Genomic DNA, 27,880 nt, shown 5'->3' with positions numbered 1-27,880 from the left:
GACTGCTGAGTTTCCAACGCCTCTGCCACTATCCTGAGCCCCCCGTGCTGGAGCTGGACAGACGCCCAGGTCCTCGATGCCCGTTCAGGGGCTCAGATTCAGGTTATAAAACCTCTTCCCCATGAAGGCTCCTGGAATTCCACCGTTAAACAGTCATTCCTTTGGGTTCATGTACCCCTTTGACGAGGCTTTCCCCTGTGTGAACAGCAGCCCTGTGGTTCATCCATACAATGGAGAGCTGCTCAGAAATAAAAAGGAACCACAACTGAGACACACAACACGGATGGATCTCAAAGTCAGGAGGCTGACTGAAAGCAAGCAAAAAGAACATACGGTGTGACTCCATTTATGCAAAGCTCTCCACTTGGAACATTTAATCTCTGGTGATGGAATCTGCAGTGACTGCCTCGGAGGGGCAGGGGCAGAGGGGCAAGGGGCAGAGGGGCTTGTGGGGAGCCGGAAGGACCTTCCTCTTGACCTGGATGGTTGTCACAGACACAGACACTTATCAAAACTCATCACAGTGTACACTTACGTCTGTGCACTTTGTGCGTATAAATTATACCTCAATAAACACATCACAGCAGGGGAAAACACAGATTCCAAAAGGATGTTTAACAACTGAAGGGAAGAGAAGGGCAGCTGGTGAGATCTGACTGGGCCTTTGCAGTATCTTCCTTCTCACAAGAACCCCGGGTTTCAATTAAGCCTGTTTTACAGAGAACAAAATTAAGAAGGGAGGAGATGGGGAGAGATGGTAGGGGACAGAGGTAGGAGCAGGGCTCATCGGGGGCTTCAGTGATGGGAAAGCCTTAAGTCTGGAACATTCTGCCTTTGGCTACAAGCCCACCAGTGCCCTGTGTGAGTGATGTCCCTTCAAGAAGCAAGGTGCCACCCCCAGTGAAGCAGAAAGCCACACAGAGGCAAACCAAGAATGCCGGAGGCAAAAGGAGAGGGCAGATCCAGTCGAAGGCCAGGTTTCAGGCCGTGGCTGGCAGCCACAGGAAGCAGAAGAGGAAGCCAGGACACCAGGTGCTTGTCCTCATCCTGGCGAAACCAGGTGCCCCACCATTACCCAATAGACAATAACATACAGCCCCTGGCTACCACTCCAGCCACCAGGCCCCAGACCATCCCCCTGCACCATGGCGGGCAGAGGCCTCAGGTGTTGCCCGCCTGTTCAAGCACCTGGCCCAGAACGTCAGACGGGTGCTGGAAGGCGAGGCCCGGGCCCCATGGGCCCGGCTGCCCGACTCACGGTGCAGCTTGCAAGCGTTGCTCCAGCCTGGCTCACGCGGAGTCCCGCCAGCCCGCTGTCCTCACGGTGATGACATTATTAGTGGCAGTGCTCCCATCAGCCACAGAAGGGTTTCGTGCCCAGGTTTCCTGTACTTCCTCAACTGGATCTCAGTTTCTCTATCTGCAAGCACTGCCGGGTGGGGGCCAGCCCAGCGGGATTTGCTGCACCCTGGAATTCCCTGGGAAGTTTAAAGAAGCTCCGCTCGCACCCTGGGGTGCGTCTGAGGGTCAGGGTTGCAGAGGTACTGTGGCTGTGGCTTCCACGGTCAGCAGAATGGAGAAGGGCAGGGTTGAGAAGGGGACTGGAGAGGATCCTCAGTGGAATGGTCTCCGGACCCTCTTCTCACCCTTCTGCCAAGCAACCTCGCCAGAAGCCCAGTACCCCACAGGTCATCATGACCCCTTTCTCCTGTCAACGGCAATCCGACCCAGGACAGAGCTCTGCTCCCGCTGGCCCCGAGCCCCGGGATGACTGCCCATGACCATTCCAAGAAGGAGAGTGCGCAGAGGAGGGAGGAACAGGACGCCAGGCCAGCTGCAAAAGCCGGAGGGCAAAGGCAGGAGGCCTGGAGTCAGCCACACCAGCACACGGGTGACAGGTGGTTATGAAGCTGGGGGGAGAGACTCTGGAGCCCTGCGGCCCAAGATCAAGTCCTGCTCTGCTCCTGGCTGGCGATCTCTGCACCCTGGCACGTGCCCTGGCTCCACCTCCTCCATGCCAATGAGGCTGCCACAAGGGCGTGCATGATGCTTGGTGAGCATCTGAGAGCCACAAAACCACTAAGGAGATCGCCAAGAAAATAAAACAAACAAAGTCACTGGGGGCTCAGCCCCCAGATACTGACTGTCCAGCTTCTCTCCTCTCCTGCTCTTTTTTTTTAACCCCATCCCCATCCAGAGCTCATTCTCACTAGAGTGTAAAGGAATGCCACAACGCACATTCAAGGTGAAAACAGAGGTTTCTGTGACGTTTGAGTTGGTGACCCCGACTGTAAAGAAAGACAACTGAAGTACTGTCTGGGGGGGCAAGAGTAACATGGGTAGGGGTCTTATTCCAGATCTCATCAGGAACAAGTCCAGAGAACTGTGAGGAACCCAGGCCTGACAGCTGAAGCTGGGATTTGGGTCACATCGAGGTGGCGGCACAGCCTTAGATCTGACAGTAGGGACGGTTCCTGACTTGTCAGGCAGCCCAAGGGCCTCCATGTAACATGCTGAGCAGATGGGGAGTCTCGGTGGCTGCGTGCAGGACTGATTCCTCCTCTTCCAGGATTTCCGCAGCCCTTGATGCTTCCCCGTGCTGGGACTGATTAGCAATGTCTGCCACGGGCAACAAGCGGAGTGCTGCCTCAAATGCCATGTACTCATTCTTGATCCACACGGTGAAAGTCGCAAAGCAGCTCAGTAAGTACCAGCTAGATTCTCTTCTAACTGTGTTAAAGACATAGAGGAGCTGGGAATCCACAGATACCTGAGCTGATGCAGAGGACAGGAAACAATGGAGCAAGTCACACGGACAGAAGAAACCGGACAAGAGGACATCGGGAGAAAGGGCTGCAGGAAGAAATATTCCTTATCTCAATAGACCAACTTCTGGATTATGCACTAGCAGCCAGGGCCTAGATTTATGTGGACGATTGGAGGTTGGAATCTTAATTGTACCTCTAGGCCAAGTAGCAGGTGACTCTAATCACTCTCCAGATGGGAGGACAGTGATATTTTTATTTAGGGCCAAAAGTAACTAATAAAACTAGACAAAATAGTGGCTCCACATGTAAGTCTCCAAATACTTAAGGTTAATGCAAAGCCTTGACAACCGCAAACAGCTAGTAACTATCCTTGTTAGAGAAATGGAGAGGGGATAGGCGTGGCCCCTGGCCCTTGAATGTGTATTGTGTGTATTCAGTCACTAAGTTGTGTCTGACTCTTGGAGATCCCATGGACTGTAGCCTGTCAGGCTCCTCTGTCCATGGGATTCTCCAGGCAAGAATACTGGAATGGGTTACCATTTCCTTCTCCAGGGGCTCTTCCTGACCCAGGGACTGAGCTTGCCTCTCTTACACTGGCAGGCAGATTCTTTACCACTTGAGCCATGTAGGAAGCCCCTTAAGCCTGGATATTTAAACTGTTCCATGGTGGACCCAGTGCAGAGACTTTTTAAAAAGGCAACATTCTCTGCCTTTGTGGCTTTTGGGTTGAAAACTCTGCTTGAGGCTTGACGGGGGTGTCCTTACATGTCAGCCTGCTCAGAGATCGGCAACCATAAATGTGGGAGAGATACACCCGAGATAGGACTGCATTTAGCTGTGGCCCATCAAGGACCATCAACAGTAGCAAATGCAGGGACGCTCAAAGGGCTGGCCGGCGCTATTTGATCGGTTATACTCACCAATGTAATTGACACCCTTCCCATCACTACGATACAGCCACCTCCCTCTCCCATATCATAAACAGATGAGGAAAAATCATTTCCCTATGGCCGTGACCCCCGTTGGCTGTTCAGTTCAGCCCCGTATGAATCAGTCTGGGCTCACCGCGACGGCATTCTGAAATGACTGCACGATAACGGGGCGGCACAGACACCAATAAATGAATCATGCCTTCCCCAGGACCAAACCTTTGGCTTTTACAGACACCAATTACAAAGGAGAAAGAAAAGAACAAAGAAATTACTCAGGGTGTTTGCGCAAAGTTGATTCATAGGTTTACAGAATTATTACCGACTAAACTGTTTTCAGGAAGGCAATTAGACCTATGACCAGCCTGAATTCTCAGACTTGGGAATTTGCAAAATGGGGGCCCTGGCAGTCACCAAATTCCTGCAGGGCTCTCCAGGCTGAAAGGAGCCTCCCTGCCCCCGCTTCACTTTCTACTTTCTTTTGGACATTTATTTAAGACCTTAAAATGTATAGCCACATGAGCTGTGTCTGGATGTAAGCACATATGCACTGAGTCTTACCAAATGTCTTGGTATTAACGTTTATTTCATTTATCTAAGTGTAGCAACCACAACAGACCATACAGATTCTCCTTTCCCTGATCAGGGTTTTGAAACACATGACCTACAGTCACCAAACTCTTCTGTCACTTCTCAACTGACATCCACTGGAGGAATATCAGCTACTCTACCTGGTATAAAATTTAGGTTGATTCAGAAACAGTTTGTGGTGGCCACGTGCAAATTCTGAGCTTCGCGAGTGGAAGTGTGGCCTCTGGGACCGATCACCCCACAGGGCTTGGGTTGATGCTTGCTGACCAGGCATCTGAACCTTTTGTTGTTGTTGTTCTTAGTTGCTAAGTTATGTCTGACTGTTTTCCGACCCCATGGACTGTGGCTCCCTGCCATGCTCCTCTGTCCATGGGATTCTCCAGGCAAGAATACTGGAGTGGGTGGCCATTTCCTTCTCCAGGGGATCTTCCTGACCCAGGGATCGAACCTGTAACTTGACACTTGTGGGCCAGGCATCTGAACCTTATGGGGTAGCTTGAGCACAGCAGAAAGCATCCCCCTCAGCAATGTCTGACTCTGGTGGGCAAAGTCCCATGAGTGAGAACAAATCTGAGCTCACCCCTGGCTGATACTCTCAGCAGCAGCCTATCTTACCAGCAGCTGCCTGGACCAACTCGGGCAATGCAGAACAAGGGGGCAGCGGGGCCGTCCTGCCAAATCCACTCTGGATGAACAGTTGGCAACCAGGTACCCAAGACGAGTGGGGCTGAGAAAACCTCTTCAGAGAAAGGGCGGTTTCTTTGCCACACATGTGCAGGAAAACGGACTCAGCACCCACTTCTATTGCTTCCGAAGGTTTCATCTGCAAGGGAGCCCAGGGTAAAGCCAAGGAAAGCCTCAGGTTCAGTCCTAGCACACCTGCAGGCAGAGGTGGGGAGGTCCTCCCATGGCCTTGAGTAGAGGGATCTCAGAGATGTCTCCTAGTCTTGGGTGGAATGTACCCATCTTAAAATTTTCTGCATGTTTTATACTATCAATACATGTATGTATATTTCTTATATCCAGTGATACATGGTTTTATGGGCTTCCCTGGTAGTTCATTGGTAAAGAATCTGCCTACAATGAAAGACCCATAGGAGATGTGGATTTGATCCCTGGATCAGGAAGATTCCCTGGAAGAGGGCATGGCAACCAACTCCAGTATTCTTGCCTGGAGAATACCACAAACAGAGGAGCCTGGATGGCTACTGTCCACAGGGCCAAAAAGTGTCAGAAACAACTGAAGCAACTGAGCACACGTGCATGAACATGGTTTTATATATTAAAGCATATATTTCTGTATCCTTAACCACTGACACCCAAACAGATTCATGGCTGAATGTGTCACTTTGTCCCCACCTGCAAAGCCAGGCATGGAAACACCAGCTCCTATAGACCTTAAGGACCAACAGAGACTCTCCTGTCCCTAAAGCCCAACGTGACCTGCACGTGTTTCCCCATCTGTATGGTCAAGGTTGGCAGGCAGGCCAAGGGCCCGGAGTTTACAAAACCTCACTGTGGGCTCCCAGCAGCCCTGGGGGCAATGAAGGAACACCATAATCCACTCTTTCACCCACTGTTTCATTATTTATTGAACATCTACTCTGTGCCAGTATCACACAGAAGTGGTATCCATCCCAAGTAGAATGTGGCACTGCTGCCAGCCCCCATCACCACCAAAGGCCATATCAGGGACAAAAGATATGGGACCACTTCTCCAAACATCGAAGGGAAGCTGGTGTCTCAAACCCACGTGACTGCTTAATGGTTCAGTTGTATCTGTCCAGCCCCGGGGAGCCGAGCCCTGGCGCCACGCATGGAGCACCAGGAGGTGTTTCTAGAGGACAGTGGACAGTGGGACATTAAGAGCTGGCTTGTGGAGGTCAGAGTCACTCAGATTTTACACTCATTACTAAATAAGTAAAGCTCTCTTTTGGGCCAGGAGAGCCGTTTCCCAAGCCCACTGATACAACAGTGCATGACTGTAGTTACGAATATATCTGAGGGCTTCCCTGGTGGCTTAGATGGTAAAAAAAAAAAAACCGCCTGCAATGCAGGAGACCCAGATTTGATCCCTGGGTCAGGAAGATCTCCTGGAGAAGGGAATGGTAACCCACTCCAGCATTCTTGCCTGGAGAATCCCATGGACAGAGGAGCCTGGTGGGCTACAGTGCATGGGGTCACAAAAGAGTCAGACATGACTGAGTGACAAACACTTTCACTTTTTCTTTCCATAAATACATCTGAAGAGAAAGAAGAGAAATCAGACTCCACATTTCCCGAAGCTTTCGACATCGGAGCAAGTGCACTGCAGAGGCTCCGACAATAAGTCCAGAGACTTACCCCTTCTTCCTTCCACCCCTACCCCAATGAAAAACAAATGCATTATCAGACTGTGCGGGAAAATTAGGAAGATCCACTCACTACCTGGAACCTCACAGTAGCTGCCTCACCCCTTCCAATCTACGGGTCTCACAGTTACGTTGGAGCCAATGCCAAACGGAAAGGGCAACCAAAGCAAGTGTGTGCAGAAAAGAGTTACCCTAGAAATCCTCCTTCTGGGGATGTGGGGCAGGTCCTGGTGATGTGCCTTTGTCACTTCTAGGCTCTTGTGTGTGTGCTCAGTCATGTCCAACTCTTGTGACCCCATGAACTGTAGCCTGCCAGGCTCCTCTGTTCATGGGATTCTCCAGGCAAGAATACTGGAGTGTGTTGCCATTTCCTTCTCCAGGGGATCTTCCTGACCCAAGGATTGAACTTGAGTCTCCTGCACTGGCAGGCGGATTCTTTACCACTGCGCCACCTGGGAAGCCTAGTGGCACTAAAGTGACACTGAGAGACCCCCAACCTCCCTGGGCGAGACGGCGGTGGCAGGGGAGTGTCTGCGTGGGCTTCTGCACCTGCCCTCATGACCCCCAACCTCCCTGGGCGAGACGGCGGTGGCAGGGGCGTGTCGGCGGTGGCAGGGGCGTGTCTGCGTGGGCTTCTGCACCCGCCCTCACGTAGGGCTCTGAGGTCTTCAGGAGAGATGGTGGGAGGAGGATGGGAGGGCACACAGCTTCCTGCCCCAAACAGTGGAAATGTCTCTAGTATTCAAAACGGCATTTTGTGCTAGAGGTGCTGTTGATTGCTGGGAGACTGTCTTGACAATTTCTGAAGTGGGTGTTAACCTCCCCGCTGTTCTGCAGAGGGGCAAGCGGAGGCCCAGGATGGAACCCCAAAAGGATGGTCTTGCAGATCTACATCCTGACCACATCCTGTCCTGCCTGGAATCTCTTAGGAGTCTGCCTGTCCTTCCCTTCCATCCCCCTTCATATACAAAGTACCAACCAGGTTCAGAATATAATGAACAAAACTGATACTATCTCCAACCTCTTGGCACTTGGCAACCAGAAGAGAGAGAGATGACACAACTCATTACACAACATTCAACACTATGGATAGGTCTGGAAGGAGAGACCCAGAGAGGGCTCGCAGAGCCCAAACAGGAATGACTAGTCTGGGATGCTCTGCTCCACGCAGGTCCCCTGTAAAGTCTAGATAATCATCATTTCACCAGGCCAGAAGGCTGGCATGCCCAGACCCCGGACGACCTGGAAATCCTGGAAAAGTAAAGATATGGCCCCTCCAGGGACAGTCCTGGGTGACTTTCCAAGCCCCTGACACCAGATCAGATGGTGGTAGTTTGGAGGTGGGGGAAGGAGCTGGAGACAGCGACAGCCTGATGCAAGATACATGTTTGATGCAGACCTTTCCAATGAACAGTCAGCCAGCGCACTGCTAGAGTGAAAAGGACACAACTGTGTGGCCTGAGATTTGTTGGTGCTTCTCCCTAATGAATGGGAGTTGCTGTGGTGTCATGGGGAAGAAATCACAGGAGCATGGGCTGCAGGGTCAGGGCACTGAGATGTGAAATCCCAGCAGAACATCAGTTCCTGGCTGTGTGACCTGGAGCAAGTGTCTTACCCTCTCTGATTCCCACTATTTGTATCTGCAAATTGGTGACAGCAACAGCTCTCTTCCAGAGTTGTTTTGAAGATGGAGAAAAATGCGTCACTAGTGCCTGGCACATAATAAGCTCTCCATATCCAGCTAGGAAAGGGAGTGGAAACAAAAATCCATCAGTCACCCTGGAAACAGAAGACAGAAGCTGCTCTGTGGCTCTGGGAAAGCCTGGGGATGCCCCAAACCTTTCTCGGCCTCTCCTGGGGTGCCGAAGCCCCAGCTCCTGTTGGCAAGCCATTCTGGGCCCTTTCCCAGCTTGCCGACAGACACCTCACGGATGCCTGAGGAGGCCCTGGCGAGACCCTGCGGTGTCAGGGTTTGGCTTTGTGGTGTCACCCAAAAGAAAGAGAAGTTGACACGACTTCAGATGCTGGTGGCTCAGAGGCTGAGACTTGAGACAACCCCCCACCCCCCGGAAAAGAAGAATGGAGTATCTATATGATGGCCACCCCCTGACCCCCATACAGTCACTTGTTAAAAATGGAAATGAATTTTCAAAACAAGAGCCTCACACCCACATTCTGAGTCTCTGGGCTGTGAGCTCCCATCTTAAGGAATGGATCCAGTGGGTATCTGAGGTCAGGGTGGTGCTGACTTCAGGGCTGCACACAGCCCCAGAGCCCAGCTTCTGCCTCCAAAGTGGGCTGTGGGCTCCAGGAACCCAGCAGGGGACCCTAAGAGATGTCTGGAGCTTCTAGACCAAGGGCGGATGTGCTGGGGGTTTGCCAGCCAGGGACAATGACACACACAAATATTCAGTCACCTCCACTCTCAAGGTCATGATCCCGCATGGGCCTGTTCATTCCAACATTCCCAGCCAATTCTGGCACCCCAGGCTCAGAGTGGGGAAACCCTCTTCTGAAGGTCTTCTCAACAGGTGATGGGCCAGAGTGTGACTGCTGGGGACAGGACAAGTAGGTCATCAGGCCAAGTCCACCCACTGTCACTGCTGACCCCCAGAAACACACAGTGCAAACAGCAGGCCAGACTCCTCGAGAATCCTCACAACACCCCAGCACACGGGAGCTGTTGTCACCCAGCCTGACAGATGGGCCGAGGGACATGGGACATAGCCAGCATGCTGATACGGGGGCGGAGCTTCCATCCCTCTGGCTCTGAACCCACTGTGGTCCTCGGGCTGGAAAGGGTCTGCAAGCAGGTGAGAAAACAAGAAATAGCTTGTACTTAAAATCCAGGAGTTTTACAACAAAATCTAGCTCGGTCCCCTGAAACTGGGAGATCTGGCCTCATGGGGCACTTCTGCCCTTGGTTCTCTGCAGCTCCGCCCCCCCCACCCCGAGGACAACAAGTTTGCCACCCTGAGCTGTCCTCTTCGGGCCTCGGGAAGCCCCCAAGCAGTGGGTACATCCTTTCTGCTCCACGGGCTCACAAAGATGAACGGGCATGCGGCACACACAGCACCCAGCCCTACCCCAACCAAGGGTACCTCACACGCACACACAGGCACACGTGCATACAACACCTTTTAAAAAGCACAGAATGGGTCCTCAGCCTTGATCTGCTACTCAGCACGTGCACCAAAGTGCCCAAGGCCGGCAGGAGTATAGCTTCCAACACTCAACCTGTCAGAGCTCCTTCTCTTTGTTCAGGATCCCAGGTGCCCAGCTGCCTGCCAACTTCTCTCTGGGTGATAACACCAGAGGAGACAATGCCACGCAGGCCTTCCTGGTGGGGGTCCACCACCAGCACCCTCCTCTCCAACACTTTCTTATGATTTGACAATTGCCAGATCCATAAGCGTTTAAAAACCCTGGCCCTGGGCTAGATGAGGTGGGGCAGGTACATGGAGGCGGGTACTTAGGCACACCTGAGCTGGTTGCTCTGGGATTACTGGGGTGCAAATGGATCTTTCGCATCTTGCAGTCCCAAACGTAAGAAGTGCCTGCCCCACTCCCTGCCTCCAGCCTCCTCTCCTCTGCAGCCTCACCCACAGCTCCATCTCCCTTCTCTTTCGAAGGGAGAGTGCATATATTTGCACAACTCATCAGGTGGAAGTGTGTGTGCACTTTTTTTCCTTTTTATTTTTCTCACATGCCCAGAAGAAGCTGTAACCATTCCCAATACCAAGAGAAGCTGGTAGGAAAGGCAGAAAGGGCTAGCAGCTGACTATGTGAACCCATATGTGTGCGTGTGTGTTTGCATGCCGAGGGGTGTGTGTGGACATGCACATGTGTGCTTGTGTATGCATGTGTGCACAAGAGCCACTAGTGGTTCTGTGTTTGGACAAACACTAAGCTCACCCCTGACCTCAGATCACACTAAGCGATGTAGCTGGCTTGACCCAGGCCTCCTGGGAGGCCATGGCCAAGGGCCTGACCTGAGATCCAGTCAAAACTCAGCCTCTTACAGCACCTCAACCTAAAACCCAGGCAGAAAACATGTGGGTTAGAAGTCCCAACTGAGAGGGCCCACGGGTGTAAAAGCTGATGTTGAATCAATAGTTTAACCAGAAACCTGAAATATCTGTTTTCATGGGTGCCTGCGTCTTTCCTGGTGGTAAAAGCAAATTTAAGGCGAAAACCGGAAATTTCATCAAGAAGGAGCTCCAATCTTCCCTGTGTGGCACACAACAGGTGCTCAATAAAGGCTACGTGGATGAGTGGCAGATGCCAACTTGGGCTTCATGGGGACTGATTTCGGAAGGGAACTGATGATCATCTCTGTCCTCTTCCCCCACCCAGTCCCCTTGGAAAAGCCAGTAACTGATTATAACAGTAGTTGTCAGCCAGGGACAATGTGCCTCTCAGAGGGCACCTGCCAAAGTCTGGAGACATTCTTGGTTGTTACAACTTGGTGGGGGAAGGACAATCCTATTCCTGATCTCTAAAGGGTAGAGGCCAGGATGCTGAGTAAAACGCCAACACCCAAGACAACCGTCCCCTTCGTCCCAGCAAGGAACTGTCTGGCCCAGGCATCCTAGAGCCCGGGTTGACATTCCCCGGCATTCAAGTGTTACACATGCATAGCACACGTGCCACACAAACTGCCAGAAAACTGGGCTGTCCTGTGAGCTTCTGAGTCTCTAGTGCTGAAGAAGATTTTCGGGATCGGAGGAGAGGTCAGAGAAGAGGAATCAGGGACTTATGATGCCAGTGTTTAAAAAATAAACGCTCCCACATTAGACACTGCTGCAGAGATGCAGGGTAGGGTTAGGGCAGGGGCACCTCCCAGGATCCTCCTGAAATACTGCCACCAGAACCAACAGTTGGTTATTGTCTGGCCCCACAATTCAGCCTGTCCAGAAAGCAGAGTGGGCACCTGGCTGCCCCCAAAAGTCTCAAGCAGAAGCTGGAGGAGAAAGGGGGTGATTTCTAACAGGCGCAGAAGAACTAAACAGAGGTCAAAGAATGCCAAGAAAAATGCAAACGTATACCAGGAGGAATCCTTTCCTCAAAAGTCAGTGCATCCGACTCCTCAGCGATCATCTCCAGTGGGCTGTCACTCGAGCTGGCTGTGTCTGATTCTAAGACCCCTGGCTCATTTACAAAATGGGTGTATTTTTTCAAGGGGTGTGTTCTGGGAACAGTGAATTCCCATCAGACAGCAGCCCTCACCCCTCAAGGCTCAGAAAAGATGGGGGCCCCTGGAGAGTCTGGGCAGTGTCTTGTCAAAGTCAAGATGATCCTCAGAGCCCACCCAATTCCCAGTCTCCCGGGGGCAAAGGAGATGCTGCTGATCTCCAGCCCACAAGGTGAAGGTGGACCCCTACTCTGGGGCCCCCATTCCATAATCAAGATGGTGTGTGCATTCCACGAGTACCTACGTCTAAGCGTTGACTGGGGGCCTGGGCAAAGCTTTTCATTGTCACTTCCCTGCATCTCTAAATTGAGGGTATGAACCCCGGTTGTGAAATCTGGTGCCACTGACGTCCACACCAGGGCCCAGCACTATTCAAGCCAGACTTTGGAGGGGAGAGGTCTCATCTTAAAAGATGGTAGAGTTTGTTTGTTTTTTCAACCATCATGGTCTCCTTTTTCAGATGAGAGAGCTGAGGCCCAGAGAACTTAAGGGACTGCCAAGGGACATCTCTTCATCTCTAGAAGAGGAGCCACCTGGACACTGCCCTTCAGCCCACTTCCAAATCCAACTCTGACCTACTTGAACCCCCAACTCAGGCCACGGGAAATGCACAGTGGCCACTGTCCATTTCTTTCCTTCCTTTCATCCTTCCTTCTTTCTTTTTGTATAAAGAAACTCCAGGCCTTAAAGGCTTCCTCATCAGACCATTTCTGGGAAACCTGATTAGCACTTGCAACAAACTGTTATATTATACCTGCGCTTTAGAGACCGCTTCCCTCCCTGCCCTGGGCTTTCTTCCAGGAAGCAGGGGCCATGTGTAAAAAATACACGGAATATGGTGACTAATGGGCCACCTCGGGGCCAGCTGGAGCAGGCCCGGGTTCCAGGCGCATTAACCTCAAGGGTCCCTCTCGGATGCCGATGCACAGCAGTCACAACAGGCAACGGACTTAACAGCCCCTCCGTGTCAGCCAAGATACTGTCAGGGCTAGTTAGCCCAAGAAGGCACAGAAATAAAAATGAATTTTTTAAAAAGTCCTGAACACAAAGGAAGAAGAGTGGAATGTCTGACTGTGCCCAGCCATCATAATGGATAAGTTCTGGCTGACACTGCCGACCCCTGGTGGGGCAGGGGGAGCTCCCTAAGGCAGCTTTACAGGAGGGGGAGAAATAAAGCACCACAGAGGGACGAAGCTCTCCAAACGTGTGCGAACATATTTTAATAATATCCTCGTGCATTTCATTAGCCTCCCAAGTTCACAAAGGGCCTTTGGAAGCAATGTGGTTTAGTGCAACTCAATTCCGCAAACGCTGGCTCTGGGCAGGTTCTCCTGGCATCTCGCTGGCCTGGCGTGGGGCAGCTGGGAGGGGTGGGGGGGGGCGGAGCAAGGCTTTCAATTCCAGGACTGGAGGGCGGGGAAGGGGGGGCACGGGCAGATGGAAGGACCTACCACCAAAGCCAGCCAGCCTGCCCCAGCCTGGCCAGTCACGGGTTATTTTTACCTCTTGCGCTTCACTGTACAGGCTCAGGGGCCGAAAACTGTGGCAGCCGCCTGCGGAAACTGGCTTATGAGTCACCCAGTGACTGCCCTCGCCTTGGTGGCGGCTGACTCTGGACTCCTGGTCCCAGCTGGAAGGCTGGCCCTTGCAGGGAAGGGCTGTGTGCCACCCCCGCCTGGAGTGACTGGGGGCAAAGACTGGGAATCTGAAGCTCAGAGAGGCAAGAGGTCCCCAAAAGGATGGGCAGGGGTAGGGAGTATAGGCTAGAAGGCAGTCCCCTGGCAGTGGCAGTCAATTCACCACCTAGACCAAAGCCCACATGGGTGGGCTACGGATGTTGGGACTCCAGGCTTATTCCCCTCTCAACTCCTCCGAGTGCAGGGCCAGTCAGCATCAAGCTTCAAACACTCCCCTCCCCACCCTAAGTCTACCTCCCCCTTTCGGAGCAAGGCAGTCCCAAATACAGACAGCCCCAAACTTTGACTCATTTGTAACCACCGTCCCAGCCAGACTGAGCCAAGCTGTCCAGACAGAGGCTATTTATAGGTGCGTCGGGGACACAGACACTCACACAATGACACACACTCAGGATCCACGTCTCGCCAGCGCTGAGCCCTGGACTCGGAAACCTGGACACAAATGGTCCCCAGACCCTCAGAGAGACGCACACACTCAAAAGAGGTACCCAGACCCGGACACAGAGGGACTCAGAGACCAAGAAGACTCGGGCACACACTCCTGGGGCAGCCAGACACACAGAGAGGGAAGCCGAGACCCAGACAGAGACACACAGTCACAGCACACTCCACGGACGGCACGGAAACCCACTCCCATAGACCGAGACCCACAGCGCCACGCACACTCCAGACACACACCCGGAGCTCCAGACACCGCGCAGGCCAGACAGTGTCTCACACGCCGGACTCCCCCGCTGCCCCCAAGCCAAAGTTGATAAAGAGCCGGCCTAATTGCTCCATTGCGACTGCCCCTTAGGGAAATAAAATGGAAACTTCACGGATCCACCCGCCCCAGCCCTCCCGCGCACGGCGCCCTGCCGCCCTCTGCGCTGCTCGGCCCCGGGTCCGAGTCCCGGCGGGCGGGGCGCGGGCAGCGGGGGCCGTGCCAGGCTCTCAGCGCCGCGGGACAAAGCCGGGCCGGCCGCCAGCTGCCGCGAGCCGGGAGGGCGCGCCCGGGGCGCGGCGGGCGCAGCCGGGGCGCAGGGCGCACAGCCCGAGGGGGCGCGCACGGCCCGGGCCCCCGCCCCGCATCTGCATCTCGATTCGGGGTCCGAACCTGACGGGGCCTCCGGGGAAGGGGGCGCGGGGTCACTCACTGATCTCCATGCTCTGGAACAAAGAGCGTTTGCAGTTGCACGTGCAGGAGACATTGGGCTGCCCAGCGGCGGCGGCGGCGGCGGCGGTGCTGTTGACCCCCATCAAGCGGTGCATGGACGGCGCGGCGGAGCGGCGCGGGGCGCAGGGGGCTCGGGGGCGGCCGGGGGGGGCTCCGGCCGGCGCCCGGCGCTCGGGCCCCGCATGCAGGAGGCGCGCGGCGGGGAAGGCGCGCCCCGGCTAGCCGGGCTCCGGGCTCTGCCAAGTTACCGGGGCGCCGTGGGACTCAGTGCTCGGGGCCGCGCTCCTCTGCGCCCCCCCGGCTGCCCCTCCGCAGCCCCGGGGGCGTCCGCAGTGCCCGCGGGTGGCGTCCGGGAAATGGGCTGGCAGCCGGGGCGCGCGCTGCCGGCGGGGCTGAGCCTCTGCTGCTAGCTTCCCCCAGCCGAGCGCCTCCGCCGCCGCCGCCTCCTCCTCCTCATTCAAGTCCAAGGAGATCGGGTTTCGCTCCGAGACCGCGGTCGGAGGCAGGCAGACGGTCTGACGTCAGCGCTAGACGGGGCTGCCGGTTCCCACCGCGCGGGGGCCGGGGAGGGGGCGCGCGCTGCGCCAATCCCCGCCGAGGTTCTCCCGCACCCCCTCCCCGGGCCGCGGGGCGGGGTGACGGGGAAGGGGGCGGGCTCTTAAAGGGCCAGAGCAGGGCGGTCCGCGTAGACCCGGGACCCGCGAAGCGAAAGAAGGGTGCAGCGTCCCCTCCCAAACGGCGGTCAGTTTGGAAGCTCTGACCCTCTCAGGCCAGGCCCGGGAGAGCGGGATTGGGTCCCAGCCTTTGTGGGTGCGTTCCCCACTCGTTCCCCACCTCGGGGTCCTTGACCGAGGCTTTGGGGGGAAGCTTGTCCCCCTTCAGAGGAGCACGAGGTCCCTCGGACTCAGGTCAAGGGAAATTAGGGAAAGGCGGGGAGCCCTTCAGATCATCCGTTACCTGATTTCGCAGTCAACTCCCCGATTCCAGATCTGCAGCTCCAAGAGGCCCCAAGCCCACTGCGCCCCCCGCGCAATTTATCTCGACCTAGAGGAGGTCGACTGGGGAAAACTAGAACTCCTGTAGACACGCCCCGGACTGCTCCGAGAAACGCCCGGGAACCCTTGTCATGTAAATACGTGTTGGGGACTTGCACGGTCCCGGCCAGCGAGGCCCGGGGCGAATCCACACCCTACGTCTGCTGCCCAAAGGGCCACTGGCCTGTGGTGGGCGATGGGGAAGAAGCGGCTCCCGAGTTCTAAAGACGGGGGAGGAAGTGTGGGGGTGTACTTTTATTTCAAGTTTTAATTACACAAGTGCTGCAAGAACAGTCTCCTGGAATTAAAAAGATATTAAAATATTATGTAAGAGGCCCCCCTGCCTGGCACACCTCCATCCTCTCAACAATTCGGTGTATCCTCTCCTAGACCCTGCCCTGAGTCTCTATTTATTTAACAAGTACTTACTACCTTGTGCCAGAAACTTACCAAACAAGAAGGCAATCAGACACCTACTCTGAGGGGCAGGTATATTATTGTTCCCATTTTACAGACACGGAAACTGGCGGGGTGGGGGTGTCACACAATGGAGGAGTTCTAAGCTGAACCCAGGTCAGACCCCCTACCCCAGATATTTTTAGTTCTTGAAATATCCTCCACATATCCCTGTACTGCCTGGAATGTTTTTAATAGGCAGAGACAACTTTTGCATTGGCCCGGGGGTGGGGGGTGGGGGAGGCGAGGGCGGGCAGGGACCAGGCGGGCAGCTTGGTGGGGGGAGGCTTAAAAGTTATGGAACCATAGCTGTATCTCGCAGAACTCAGAGAAAGCCAGCCCAGGAAGTGGTGAGCTCTGTTCTGCAACTGGGCACAGTGATGCCTCTTGCTTTCTTAGCACAAGCTGGAAGCTTTTTCTAGAGGGTTCAAGCTCAGAGTGACTTGCTGGTGAGGAAGCCAAGCCCAGGGCCCTGGAAGGGAGGGCCTGCTCAGGACTTACCATGGAGGGCACCCGTGTCACAGACTCATGGCAGTCTCAGCCCCTCCCTTAAAGAAGAGGCAGGTCTCACCAACACGTCTAAGGAAGGAGGGGGAAGGTCTTGCTGCAGTTTAACTTCAGCAGTTTAGAGGAAAAACAGGAGAGTCTTGAGCATTCCTTGGAGACAGGGCTTATGGGGGGAGGTAGTGAGAATGTTGTCAGGGCCTGGGAATGACCTTGAGCCCCATTCACGTGTCAGGCCACAGGGGGTCACCAGCATTTCCCCTCCTTTAAGCCATTCCTTGAGTCATTCAAACAACAGACATTCCCTGAGCTGTAGCGAGCCCTGAGTGCCAGGAACTGGCTGAGGCCAGGAGCGGCTGTCTCTACTATCCTGAAGTCTTGCAGCTGATCTGGCCTGTCCGACCACAAGAATCACACAGGTTGATTGTCTTGGAAATGGGGCAGCATTTTATACAATCCAGGTTAAACCTCTGGCTGGCAAAAATAACCAGTTAATTCAGTGGATGAAAAAAACAAATCCACAATACCAACCTCTGGTTGATCTGTCTGGGACAACAGCACGGGAACATTTAATGAGCACCTACACTGTGGACATGCTGTTTTGATGGTGTCACCGGGGACGAGTTATTGGTCTCCGTCCTGTTTGCAAAGTGAGTTTTGCCTGGAGGCCTTAATGCAGGATGTCAGTGTGATGGTGGCAACTGCACCTCCAAAGATGAGTGGGACACAGTCATGTGACCTCGGTGAGTACCTTCATCTCTCCGACCTCAGTTTCCTTCTCTTCAAAATGGGAATGCTAATAGTGTCTTTGCCTGGGGTGATCCAAAGAGGTGAAGGAGGCAGTGGCTTGGAAGTTGGTAAGAAGAGGGTTGAATATATATTAGCATGCATGCATGCCCAGTCACTTCAGTCATGTCTGACTCTTTGCAACCCCATGGACTGTAGCCCGCCAGGCTCCTCTGTCCATGGGATTCTCCAGGCAAGAATACTAGAGTGAGTAGCCATTTCCTTCTCCAGGGGATCTTCCCAATCCACGGATCGAACCCAGGTCTCCTGCACTGCAGGCAGATTCTTTACTGTCTGAGCCACCAGCAATGTATATATTAGCAGTTAGGCTACTTAATCCTCATAGAATCTTGGGAGGGGAGGAACTGGTATGATATTATTTTCTCTTTTACAGATGAGGGCATTGACAACTGGAAAGTCTTCCCACAATGACAGGGCCCCTGGCTGAGTAGGAAGCAGGCAGGGACAGAGGTGCTCTGGAAGAAGCAAGCACCTGACTACCCACACTCACGGAAGTTCTTGTGTGCGTGGGGCTGCCAGATAGATCAATGTGAATGTCAGACAAACCATGAACAGCTTGTTGTATAAGTGTATCTTGTGCAGTATTTGGGACATACTTACACTAAACATTTATGTGTTGCTTATCTGAAATTTAAATTTAACTGGATGGCTTGTGTTTTTATTTGCTAAATCTGGCAACCCTATGTGTGCCAGGCACAGCCCTACGTAATGCTGGGAATTCAGTGATGAGGAAGGGCAGAGCCCACTACTGGACCAGTCAGGGGATGAGGTGATGTGGGCAGGGTGGGAGAACTTGCCCTCTTGGAAGCGGGAGGTGGCCCACCTCTGTGGGACCAGCCTGAGTCCGTGGGAAGAAGACTGAAAGCTGGGGAAAGAATTTCCTTCCTTTGTGCCCCTCTTCAGTGCCAGGCACTGTACTGGGTCTAGTAGACACAGGGCAGCTACCCAAACAAACTCCCGGGGCTTCCCAGGTGGCTTGGGGTTAAAGACTCCACCTTGCAATGTAAGGGCCTCTGGTTCAATCCCTGGTCTGGGAAGATCCCACATGCCATGGAGCAACTGAGCCTGAGCACCACAATTATTGAGCCTGTGCTCTAAAGCCTGGGAGCCGAAACTATTGGCCCTACTTATCCTTGAGGCTGTGCTCCATAACAAGAGAAGCCACCACAATGAGAAGCCTGCACAGCGCAACTAAGAGTAGCCCCTACTCGCCCCAAGTAGAGAAAAGCTCACATAGCTACAAAGACCCAGCATGGCCATAAATAAAAAAATAGAAAAACAAACTCCCCACTCTCATGTGACATTGTGGGTGTGGGGGGCGGTGAGCAAGAGAGACTATAGACAGGCATGCAAACCCATAGCTAAACTAAGTTACGTCAGACATGGTAACAGTGAGATAGAGGCCGGGTTAGTAATCAGAGTAGCCCACTCAGAGGAGGCGGAGTTTCATTCAACTCATCTTTATGGAGCATCTTCCTAGGGGCCTCCTGAGGCTCAGATGCTTGCAGGTGAGACAGACAACAGATTTGTAAACATATAAGTCCAGGCAATGGTTTCAGAGGGACAAGAGTCGGAAAGGAACAAAAGGACTCATCCTGGATGCAGCTGGATCCCAAGGGGTCAGATGGCCCCTCAGCAGAGTGGGACAGCAGGGAAGGAACCCCAGGCTGGGGACAGCAAGTGCCCAGGCCAAAGTTCTTGGTAGAAGAGGAACTAAAGGAAATCTGGGACTTAGAACACATTTCCCAACCCAGTTACAGGTGGTGGGGTTGTGAAATGGGTGTGTGTTCCCAGACAGCCGCTGGGCACAGGTGTTTCAGGGCCTCCAAACAGCACATGCTGCTGTCTGCCCTGAGCAGGGGCTGGATCCGCCACAAGGAGGTTTTCAGATAGAAACCGTGTGGTCCAGGCCAGTAAGGACGCCTCACTCCCACTACAGGGCTGGGCTTCGTGCACACAGCTTCACGGGTGTGCAACCCAGCCAGGTGCCAGTGTCTTATGCTCAGAAGGGCCCGTGCTTGGTTTGATGTTCTATTGTCACCATCTTGAAATTCTTCATAACTGATCATTTTTGAACAAAGGGCCCAGCAAATCCTGCAGACGTCCTGCTTAGGTGCCAAGCCCAGGTTGGCAGCCAGTCGGGGACCAAGGAAGCCAGCGTGGGTTTTGGCTGTGGCTGAGGGTGGCTGGCCGTGTCCTGACTGTGCCTGCTGGGGCCTGCTTTGACAGCGGACAGAGGGGACAAGGCAGATCCCAGCCTCTGCGGTCCAGCTCTGCCCTCTCACCTCCTGCTACCCCCAGGCCTGTGGGACAGAGCTGCCTTTTCAGAAGCAGTCTCCAACGGCCTGAAGTGGTTTAACCACTTCTACTCCCAACTTACCACCTTTGGAAACCCCTTCCGGCTGAGTCACTTTTTCCCCCAGCTCCCTACCCCTTAGTCCTGCTGGTGGTTTAAGGGGCCTATTGATGTTCCCAAATTAGTATTTTGGGACTTTGTATTTTTATGATTTTTTTGGTCTTGTTTTGCTTTTAAACACTAATAAGAGCATTTATTGGAAACTGCCTGTGTGCCAGGACCTCTTCTGGCCACTTCATATTTGTCCATTTAATCACTCGACAAATATGCATCAGAATCCTACAGGGAGCCAGGACTCAGTCCTCTGGATCCCCACAGCAGTCCCGTGAAGTATAAGTTAATGGCATTCCCATTGGGTGGGTGGGGACACTGAGGCTAGTGGACCTAGGAGGGAGGTGGAGTGGAATGTGAATTCAGGGACTTTGGCCCACAGCCTGTGGACTGACCTCAGCAGGTAGTGTTTCTGCTTCCCTGCCCCATCCTCATTACCTCTGCCTGGGTCTGCCCTGCCTTTCCCACTGGACTGGGTCACCACTGCTCCCTGGGCTTCATACAGGCTTCCTTTGCCTGCTGCCGAAATCCCACTTGGATGAACTTTGCAGCCCACATCTCCTCACTGAAGCCACGTTTCATCTGCCCTTAAGCAGGGCAGGAACAGGATTTCATAGGATAGGGGTCTGGGGAGTGTTTCAAGGTCTCAGCACAGTGACCAGTAACATCGGACATGTGTTTACATGTTCACTGTCTGGCAACTGCTTACTGTTCACTGGCAATGCCACATGGGCAGGGCATTCTGGCTTGTCCCCCATGTGACTCCGGTGAGTCCATTGGTCAGGGTCTGGCATGCAGTGGGCAGCTAGCAAATCTCTGCAGAGTAAATGAGCAGTATCTGCACCTGTGGGGCTTCCCAGGTGGCACTAGGTAAAGAATCCACCTGCCAATGCAGGAGACTAGACTCGGGTTTGATCCCTGAGTCAGGAAGATCCCCTGGAGGAAGGCATGGCAACCCACTCCAATATTCTTGCCTGGAGAATCCCATGGACAGAGGAGCCTGGAGGGCCACAGTCCATAGTGTCACAAAGAGTCAGACATGACTGAATCGACTTAGCTCGCATGCAGGCACCTGCATATGTAAACAGATAAGTCACATGTGAGGCCCCCTTCCTGACAGGCTATCTCCTCAGGTTGCTCACCCACTCCACTCCCAGTCTCCTTTTGCCCACCTACTGCAAGCTTCTAACTTAGTATCCGGAAGCCAGAAACCTGGTCTGCACCTACCAAGAAAGAGTGCTTGCCTGGTACCAGAGCCTGATGTGGTAACCATAAAGATGTGAAGGGACTTCCTTGGTGGTCCAGTGGTTAAGGGACTGCCTTCCAATGAGGGGGCACGGGTTCGATCCCTGGGTGGGAAACTAAGACTCCACATTCCACAAGGCAACTAAGCCTGAATGTCATAACTGCTGAGTCTGCATGCTCTGGAGGCCGTGCACTACAACTAGAGACAAGCCCCATGTCTCAGAGAAGATCCTGCATGCCACAATTAAGACTAAATACAGTCAAATAAAAAAATAAAGATTTAAGAAAAAAAAGATGTGAGGAGGGTGTGTGTGTATCTGTGTGGTTTGTGTGTTGTGCATGTTTGTATTTGTTGCACATGTGTGGGGTGTATCCCTGTGCATACTCGTGCTAGGATGGGTGTGTGTATTGTATGTTTTGTTGTGGTTTGTGTGCTTAGCTGCTGATACAGGAGTTCAGCTCCTGGACAGATGTCACATCATTGAGCTCTCAAGCAACAAACCAAAGGAGCCCTGCTAAATTGGTCACAGATGCAACTAGAGGAGTCTTTCTCTTCAGTCCAGTTTCTCATTTCCCACAGGGAACTAGTTTCCATAGAGAAGGCAGGGCTTTGGGACCAAGGCAAGGAGATGAGGTGTGGGCTTGAAGGAAAGGACAGAAGGAAACATTTGAGTTACATTGTGTCTTCTGATAGGTGGGTAAACTGAGGCCCAGGCAGGGACATGACTTGGCTAAGGGCAAGCTGCTGGAGCAAGGCCAGGTTGAGCCAGCATCCTGCTCCCAACTCCCAGCCCTGCAGAACCTTTGGTTACCTTAAATAGCTTAGTATATCGACTTCCCTGCTGCAGGCTGTGCCTGAGAGGGGTTTGGAAGATTCCAGATGTTCAACTCATGTCTGAAACACTTTCAGAAAGAACTGTTTGTCATTCAAGTTGATTTCATGGACCAGAAATACCGGAGCAGAAATGTTCTGTGTCTCTGTTCTCAAGAGCCATACATTTCACTGTTGTCAGGAGTGATTAATAATGTAAACCTGTGATGCTTGGTGGCATAAAAGGCCTTTGTGCCAGGTTGGGTGGTGGCATTCTGCTGCTGGGTTTGGGGGGTGGGGGCTGGTGAAGAAGGAAGCAGATATGAGGGTATCGGCCAGGCTAGTTGCAGAGGGTGCCAGGAAGACTGTGTCTGCCTGGCTGGGCTGGGCTGACGATGGGCACCCTAACTGGCACACAGAGACCATGCCACAAGGTGCCCATGGCAAGCCAGGCTCTGCCTGGGCAGAGTTCACCCTCTGGGGGCTCAATCATTCAGTGATTCATTCCCCAAGGACTGAACTCTGCATACCCAAAACTGGGGTCACATTAGGTATAGGCCACCGCTGCTAAATGCAAGGCCTTGATTGGGAACATTACTTAATGAATCCAGGCGTCAGTTTCCTCACCTTTAAAATGGAGACCATCAAGGAACTTATAACACTATTGGGAGGATTAAATATGAAAACTCCCAGGCTTGGCTGGGAAGAGGCTCTTGAAAAAAGTTTATTATTATTTTTTTAATGTGGGCCATTTTTTTGTCTTTATTGAGATTTTCTTACAATATTGCTTCTGTTTTATGATTTGGAGGGTGGGGGGGGGGCGGTTGGCCATGAGGCATGTGGGATCTTAGCTCCCCAACCAGGGATCATACCCATACCCCTTGCATTGGAAGGCAAAGTCTTAACCCCTGGACTGCCAGGGAAGTCCCCCAAAGTTAATTGTTGTTATTACTTCATGCTCTGCGCTGCAGGAACTCCCTGTTCCATACAAAACCCCAGTGAACCCTAGAATACCCTCCTTCCCTTTGGAGAAGTTAGCCCAAATTGTAATTTTTAAATGAATTTGTGAGTTGCTTTGTTCAGTGTCTCTCGCTGGACTGTCCCTGCACGTCCTCCATGTTTGGTCCCAGGAAGGGACACTCAGAGGTCCCCAAGACCTCCAGAACACCAGACAGGAACCGTTGGAATCCAGAGGAATGGGGCATCATTATACCCCAACAGGCCCCCACCACCCAAGGATGTAGCACCCAGAAAACGCTCTAAGCCTTCCGTTTGCAGACCCTGTGCTGGAGCTGGAGACAGAACCTCTTCCCCTCTGCACAGGGAGCCCTGGGCTCAGACACATGGCTTAGGAACACAATGCTGGCTTCAGAGGTGATGAAACTGGCACAGTACTTTTGAAAGAGGTATGGGTTACGTATGTCTTGTTCTTTGCTGTATCCACAGCAGGAACTGGCAGGTATGATGGCTCAGTACATACCTGCTGAATGAATGTATGCAAGACAATTTTGCAATATGCATCAGGCCTTAAAGGATGAATGTCCTCACCCTCTGATTCCATTTCTACAACATATTTTAAGGAAATAATCAGAGAACTTGATCCTATTTATTTTCATTTGGAAAAGCAAAATTCAATGAAATTAAGAAAAAAATATAAGGGATTGGTTGAATCAGGAAGATCAAATATAACACAACTGTTTAAAACATGCTTTCAAAGATTATTTGACAATATAGAAAGAAGCCCTTCTTGGACTTCTTTTAAAGTAAATTTTAAAATGGGCTTCAAAACTGATCCCAGTTTTGTGCAAATAAAATTATATTATTAGGAAAAAAGACTAAATGATACATGCCAAAATGTTAACAGCAGCTAGTTTTATGTAATGGATTAAGTGAAATTAACATTTCTCTTATATGGTTTGCTGTATTTTTTACAATTAACGTTATTTTTAAAAAAACATTTAAAGGTTACTTGAAAGTGCCTCTGAAGCAACATGCACGTCTTCTCCCGTGCGGCTCCTTTAACTCCAGTTAAGACGCGGAAGAGGCGGGGGTGCCAGACACCGCTGACGTCAGAAGCAGCACGAAATGACACAGCGGACGAGCCAATCCCAAGTTTGCATTCTGGGAGCCCCTATTCGATTGGACACAAGTGCGGGCGGCCTTGCCCAATGGCGGAAGAGGGGCAGGAGCCGGGTGGCCGCGTGGGTTTTAAATCCACGTGGTGGCACAAGGGAAGGGAGGTGGCAGCGACTGAGCCTTAGGGGAGAGAGCGCTCTACCCTGGAGGGTGTGCATGGGTGCCACCCTCCATGCCTCCTGCGACGTGGGCCTGGTGCTCAGCCTCACCGCAGCTGTTTGTATCAGCAGGTACCTTATAGGATCTTGTGAGTATCCAGTGGTATTCGTTCACTGGACTGATGTTTGCTACCATCTACCGTGTTGCCAGGCAGGGCCCATGAGAGACACCCAAAAAATCCACGCTTCTGTGTAATTTCCAGCAAGTGGTTTATCGCTACCTCCATGCTGCTCTTCTCCATAGCTCTTACTCTGTTCCTCTAAGAAGATGTGAGCTTCACGGGACAGTGAGTGATGAGGAGATACCCTGTGCCTTGTGAAGTGTTCGCCCCACGTTCATGTTCAGTCTGTACTTGTGGAATAATTACTTCAAAGACCAGTTTTTGGCACAGTGCTTGCCACGTAGTCGGTTTGACAAATGGTAGCTATTTGCGGAATAAAGAACAATTGATTTTATCATTGATTAAATGACTATTAAATGCGTTCTGGGCACTAGCTATGTATTATTCATTTAATGGTTACAAAATTACATGTCTTATGTCATAAAAAAAAGTAGGTTAAGTACTATTATTATTCCCATTCTACAGATATGGAAAACCAAAGCAATGGGAGGCCAGGTATTTTCTAAGATCCTATAGCTAGGTGGTGATAGGGTTAGATTCAAGAGGCCCTGATCTTAACCACTGTGCCATCCCAGTATTTATCCAGTACTTGTCTTTCTTTCCTAAGAAAATTCTCGTAAATCATCCCTGTGCTCCTGGGAATCCAGAGAAAAGGGAGGAAGTAGCAATCAGGTGTGCGTGGCATAGCCAGGTGAGCTGGCATCCTGCCCTGTGCAGAATAGCCCAGCTTTGCTGTGTAGCAGAGGTCAGAGAGGGGTGAACAGAGAGGCTGCCTTTGGGGCATGTCAGGCCCTGTGCTGGGCTGGGCCATGGGTACATTGATGACAGACCCTCATGGGGCTGGTAGTCTAAACCAGCAACCACTAAATGGTGATCTGTGGGCAGCCTGCAGAAGTGCTTTAGGTTTTGCCTGCCTAATGTTTGTTACAATTTTTCTAAAATTTTCTAAATTGCCACGGTGTCCACCCCTCTATATTGTATCACATGTGTCTGCCTTTATTAACATGTCCCTACCAGCATCTGAGTCTCTAGCCCCTTGTTTAACCATGAAGGCAGGCCCCAGATGAGGCCCAGCACCTGAAGACCAGTCTCCCTCGGCTGGCACTCAGGTGGGAATTTCCACCTTGAGCCCTGAAGTTCTGCACCTCCCAAAGCTGAAAGGCCCTCCACTGGCTCCTGAGGTTGTGCAGCCCTCAGCTGGAATTTCTGAAAACTCTGGCAGTGAATGCCAACGCTGGCTTAGTTAACCCTGGATTTGAATCCCAGCTTCACTGCCAACCACTGAGTGTTGCTCAACCATAACAACCTGCTTCTGTTTCCTCTTCTGCAAAATGGGGATAACAATAGTCCCTGATCACAGGGTTATTGTGAAGAGTCAGATGATGCAGGGAAGATGCTTGGCACTCAGTCGGTGTTCATCAAACAGGCTGCTGATCTTTCTTTAGGAGGCACTGGCACTGGCAGGAAGTTCTTCCTTACATCTAGCCGAGTCTCAGTTGCTCTATAACTTCCTTAACTTCATACTCCTGACACCAAATGTGTGCTTCTCTTTCCATGGAACAGCCCTTCAGAAATCAAGGACCCAGATACACATAACAGCTTCCCATTCAAGATGTGTTACATAATTTGTGGAGCCCAGTGCAAACTAAAAATGTAGTGCCCCTGGTTCAAAACTTAGTGAGAGTGTCAAGGGGATGACTGCAGAGTTCAAAAATTCCTTCTAACTGCACTCCTACACACCCCATGGAGTGGGCCCTGCTCCCATGGGTGGTCCCCAGTCCTGTAATGTCCTGCAGATCTGCATGTTGCAATAGGAGGTCTGCCTCCTATTGCAGGACAGAGTAAGGAGAGTTTCCAGCTGCACCCAGGGGAAGGCACCGACAGGCATGGTCTATACTTCCTTGGGAGTTCTGGTTCACAGATCCTACCCAGCTACGTGCTCTACATCTATCTGCTGGCTCTCCACACTTAACTTTTTGTCTGTTATGATAGAACATATATCTAGAGCAAAGTGCACAGATCCAAAGTCTATAGCTGAATGACCTTTTATGTTGTGCACACCTACGTAAACACTTCTTCCCCAGTGGCCCAGTGGTAAAGAATCTGTAGGAGACGGGAGTTCAACCCCTGGTCTGAGATGATCCCCTGGAGGAGGGCACGGCAACCCAGGCATGGCAACCCACTCTATTATTCGTGCCTGGGAAATTCCGTGGACAGAAGAGCTTGGTGGGCTCTAGTCCAAGGGATCGCAAAGAGTTGGACTCGACTTAGAGACTGAGCATGCACATTCATGTAACCACCACCCACCAGTTCAAAAAGTTCCCTTCAGTCCCATCCTGGTTACCACCCACCCCACTCCCTTGCAGGGGTAGCGGTCATTCTACCTTCTTCCTCTGAGGATATGCTTCACTTGTTTTCAGACATCATATAAACAGGATCCTTCAGTACACACTCTTTTGTGTCTGACCTTTTCACTCACCATTAAGTCTGGGAGCCTCATCCTCATTGGTGTAATCGTGGTTTGTTTCTTTTCATTGCTCTGTAGCAGTTGTAACACACCACGGTTCTCATGTTGATTCTCCTGTTCATTTTGGTTGTTTTCAGCTGTTGGCATTACAGGCAGGGCTGCTGTGGGGAACTGGAACCGTCTCCGTGTGCTCACCGCATACATGCACTCATTAACCTGGGGTCATTGCCATGAGTGGGGATGTGGGTCAGAGGTGGGCCTGTGTTTATTGCCAAACAGTCTCCTGAGCTGGTTGTACCAATGTGTACTCCCAGAAGCAGTCACATGAGTCTTGCCGGGATTTCACAGCCACGCCGACACTCCACATTGCCGCTGTTTTAATTGCACTCTCCTAGTGACGTCACGCTTGACTTTTGGAACTGACCTAAGGAAGTTGAGTGCCAGAACTCACAGTTGCTGTTCCTTTCTGACCACTGACATTGAACCCTGGACGTTCACACACCCGCCCCAGAGCTCCCCTCCCCCTTGGGATCACTTGCAGATTTCACAAGCATGAACTTCATCTGAGTGACTGTTGAGACTCTGAACAGGACAGATCTCAGAGCAGGGAAAGCCCCAGCTTCTTCCTGGACACTCGTCTCCCCAGCTGGGTCTTAAGTCCTTGATCTCTCCTAACATGATCTTCATTTCCACATATTGAACAGGAAGGTATCCGATCTTTTTAAAGTCACACAAACTATTGAAGAACATCTTTGAGGGAGTGGAGGGGTTCAGATCAGATTTTAAATGTACACAGTGATTGTAGGTTGCAGCCAAATGTGTGAATGATTGTGTGTGTGCTCAGTTGCTCAGTTGTGTCCTACTCTTTGCCACCCACTGGACTGTAGCCCGCCAGGCTCCACAGTCCATGGGATTTCCCAGGCAAGAATACTGGAGCAGGTTGCCATTTCCTCCTCCAGGGGATCTTCCTGACCCAGGCTATGAATGATTAAAATATGCAAAAGAATGCATCTCAGAAACACAACAACAATTACTCCTAACCCTTAT

At 52.2% G+C, this 27,880-nt stretch overlaps 1 protein-coding gene and 2 long non-coding RNA genes across 4 annotated transcripts in view; all 3 read right to left on the bottom strand.

Moving 5' to 3' along the window:
- PMEPA1 (prostate transmembrane protein, androgen induced 1) overlaps window positions 1–14,817 on the bottom strand; it is a 56,499-nt gene extending 41,682 nt beyond the window's left edge. Inside the window, exon 1 of one of the 2 annotated variants that reach the window (XM_061437059.1) lies at window positions 14,627–14,817. In XM_061437059.1, coding sequence (XP_061293043.1) covers window positions 14,627–14,720 — 94 coding nt within the window. In that variant the 5' untranslated portion in view covers window positions 14,721–14,817. The remainder of the gene's footprint in view (window positions 1–14,626) is intronic. The other variant, XM_061437058.1, reaches the window with a different exon arrangement.
- LOC133259490 (uncharacterized) lies at window positions 346–14,202 on the bottom strand. Its single transcript, XR_009740425.1, has 2 exons — window positions 7,281–14,202; window positions 346–7,188 (listed from the first exon to the last, which is right to left on the bottom strand). It is a non-coding gene; the product is annotated as an uncharacterized LOC133259490 (long non-coding RNA).
- An 8,719-nt stretch (window positions 14,818–23,536) lies between the features above and the next one.
- On the bottom strand, window positions 23,537–27,352 carry LOC133259488 (uncharacterized). The gene is made up of 2 exons (XR_009740424.1): window positions 26,846–27,352; window positions 23,537–24,669 (listed from the first exon to the last, which is right to left on the bottom strand). It is a non-coding gene; the product is annotated as an uncharacterized LOC133259488 (long non-coding RNA).
- Window positions 27,353–27,880: the final 528 nt, after the last annotated feature.

Source organism: Bos javanicus, chromosome 13 (assembly GCF_032452875.1).
Source record: "Bos javanicus breed banteng chromosome 13, ARS-OSU_banteng_1.0, whole genome shotgun sequence".
Taxonomy (NCBI): domain Eukaryota; kingdom Metazoa; phylum Chordata; class Mammalia; order Artiodactyla; family Bovidae; genus Bos; species Bos javanicus.
The sequence above is the reverse complement of the archived record's forward strand: the minus strand, read 5'-3'. Positions and strand labels throughout refer to the sequence as shown.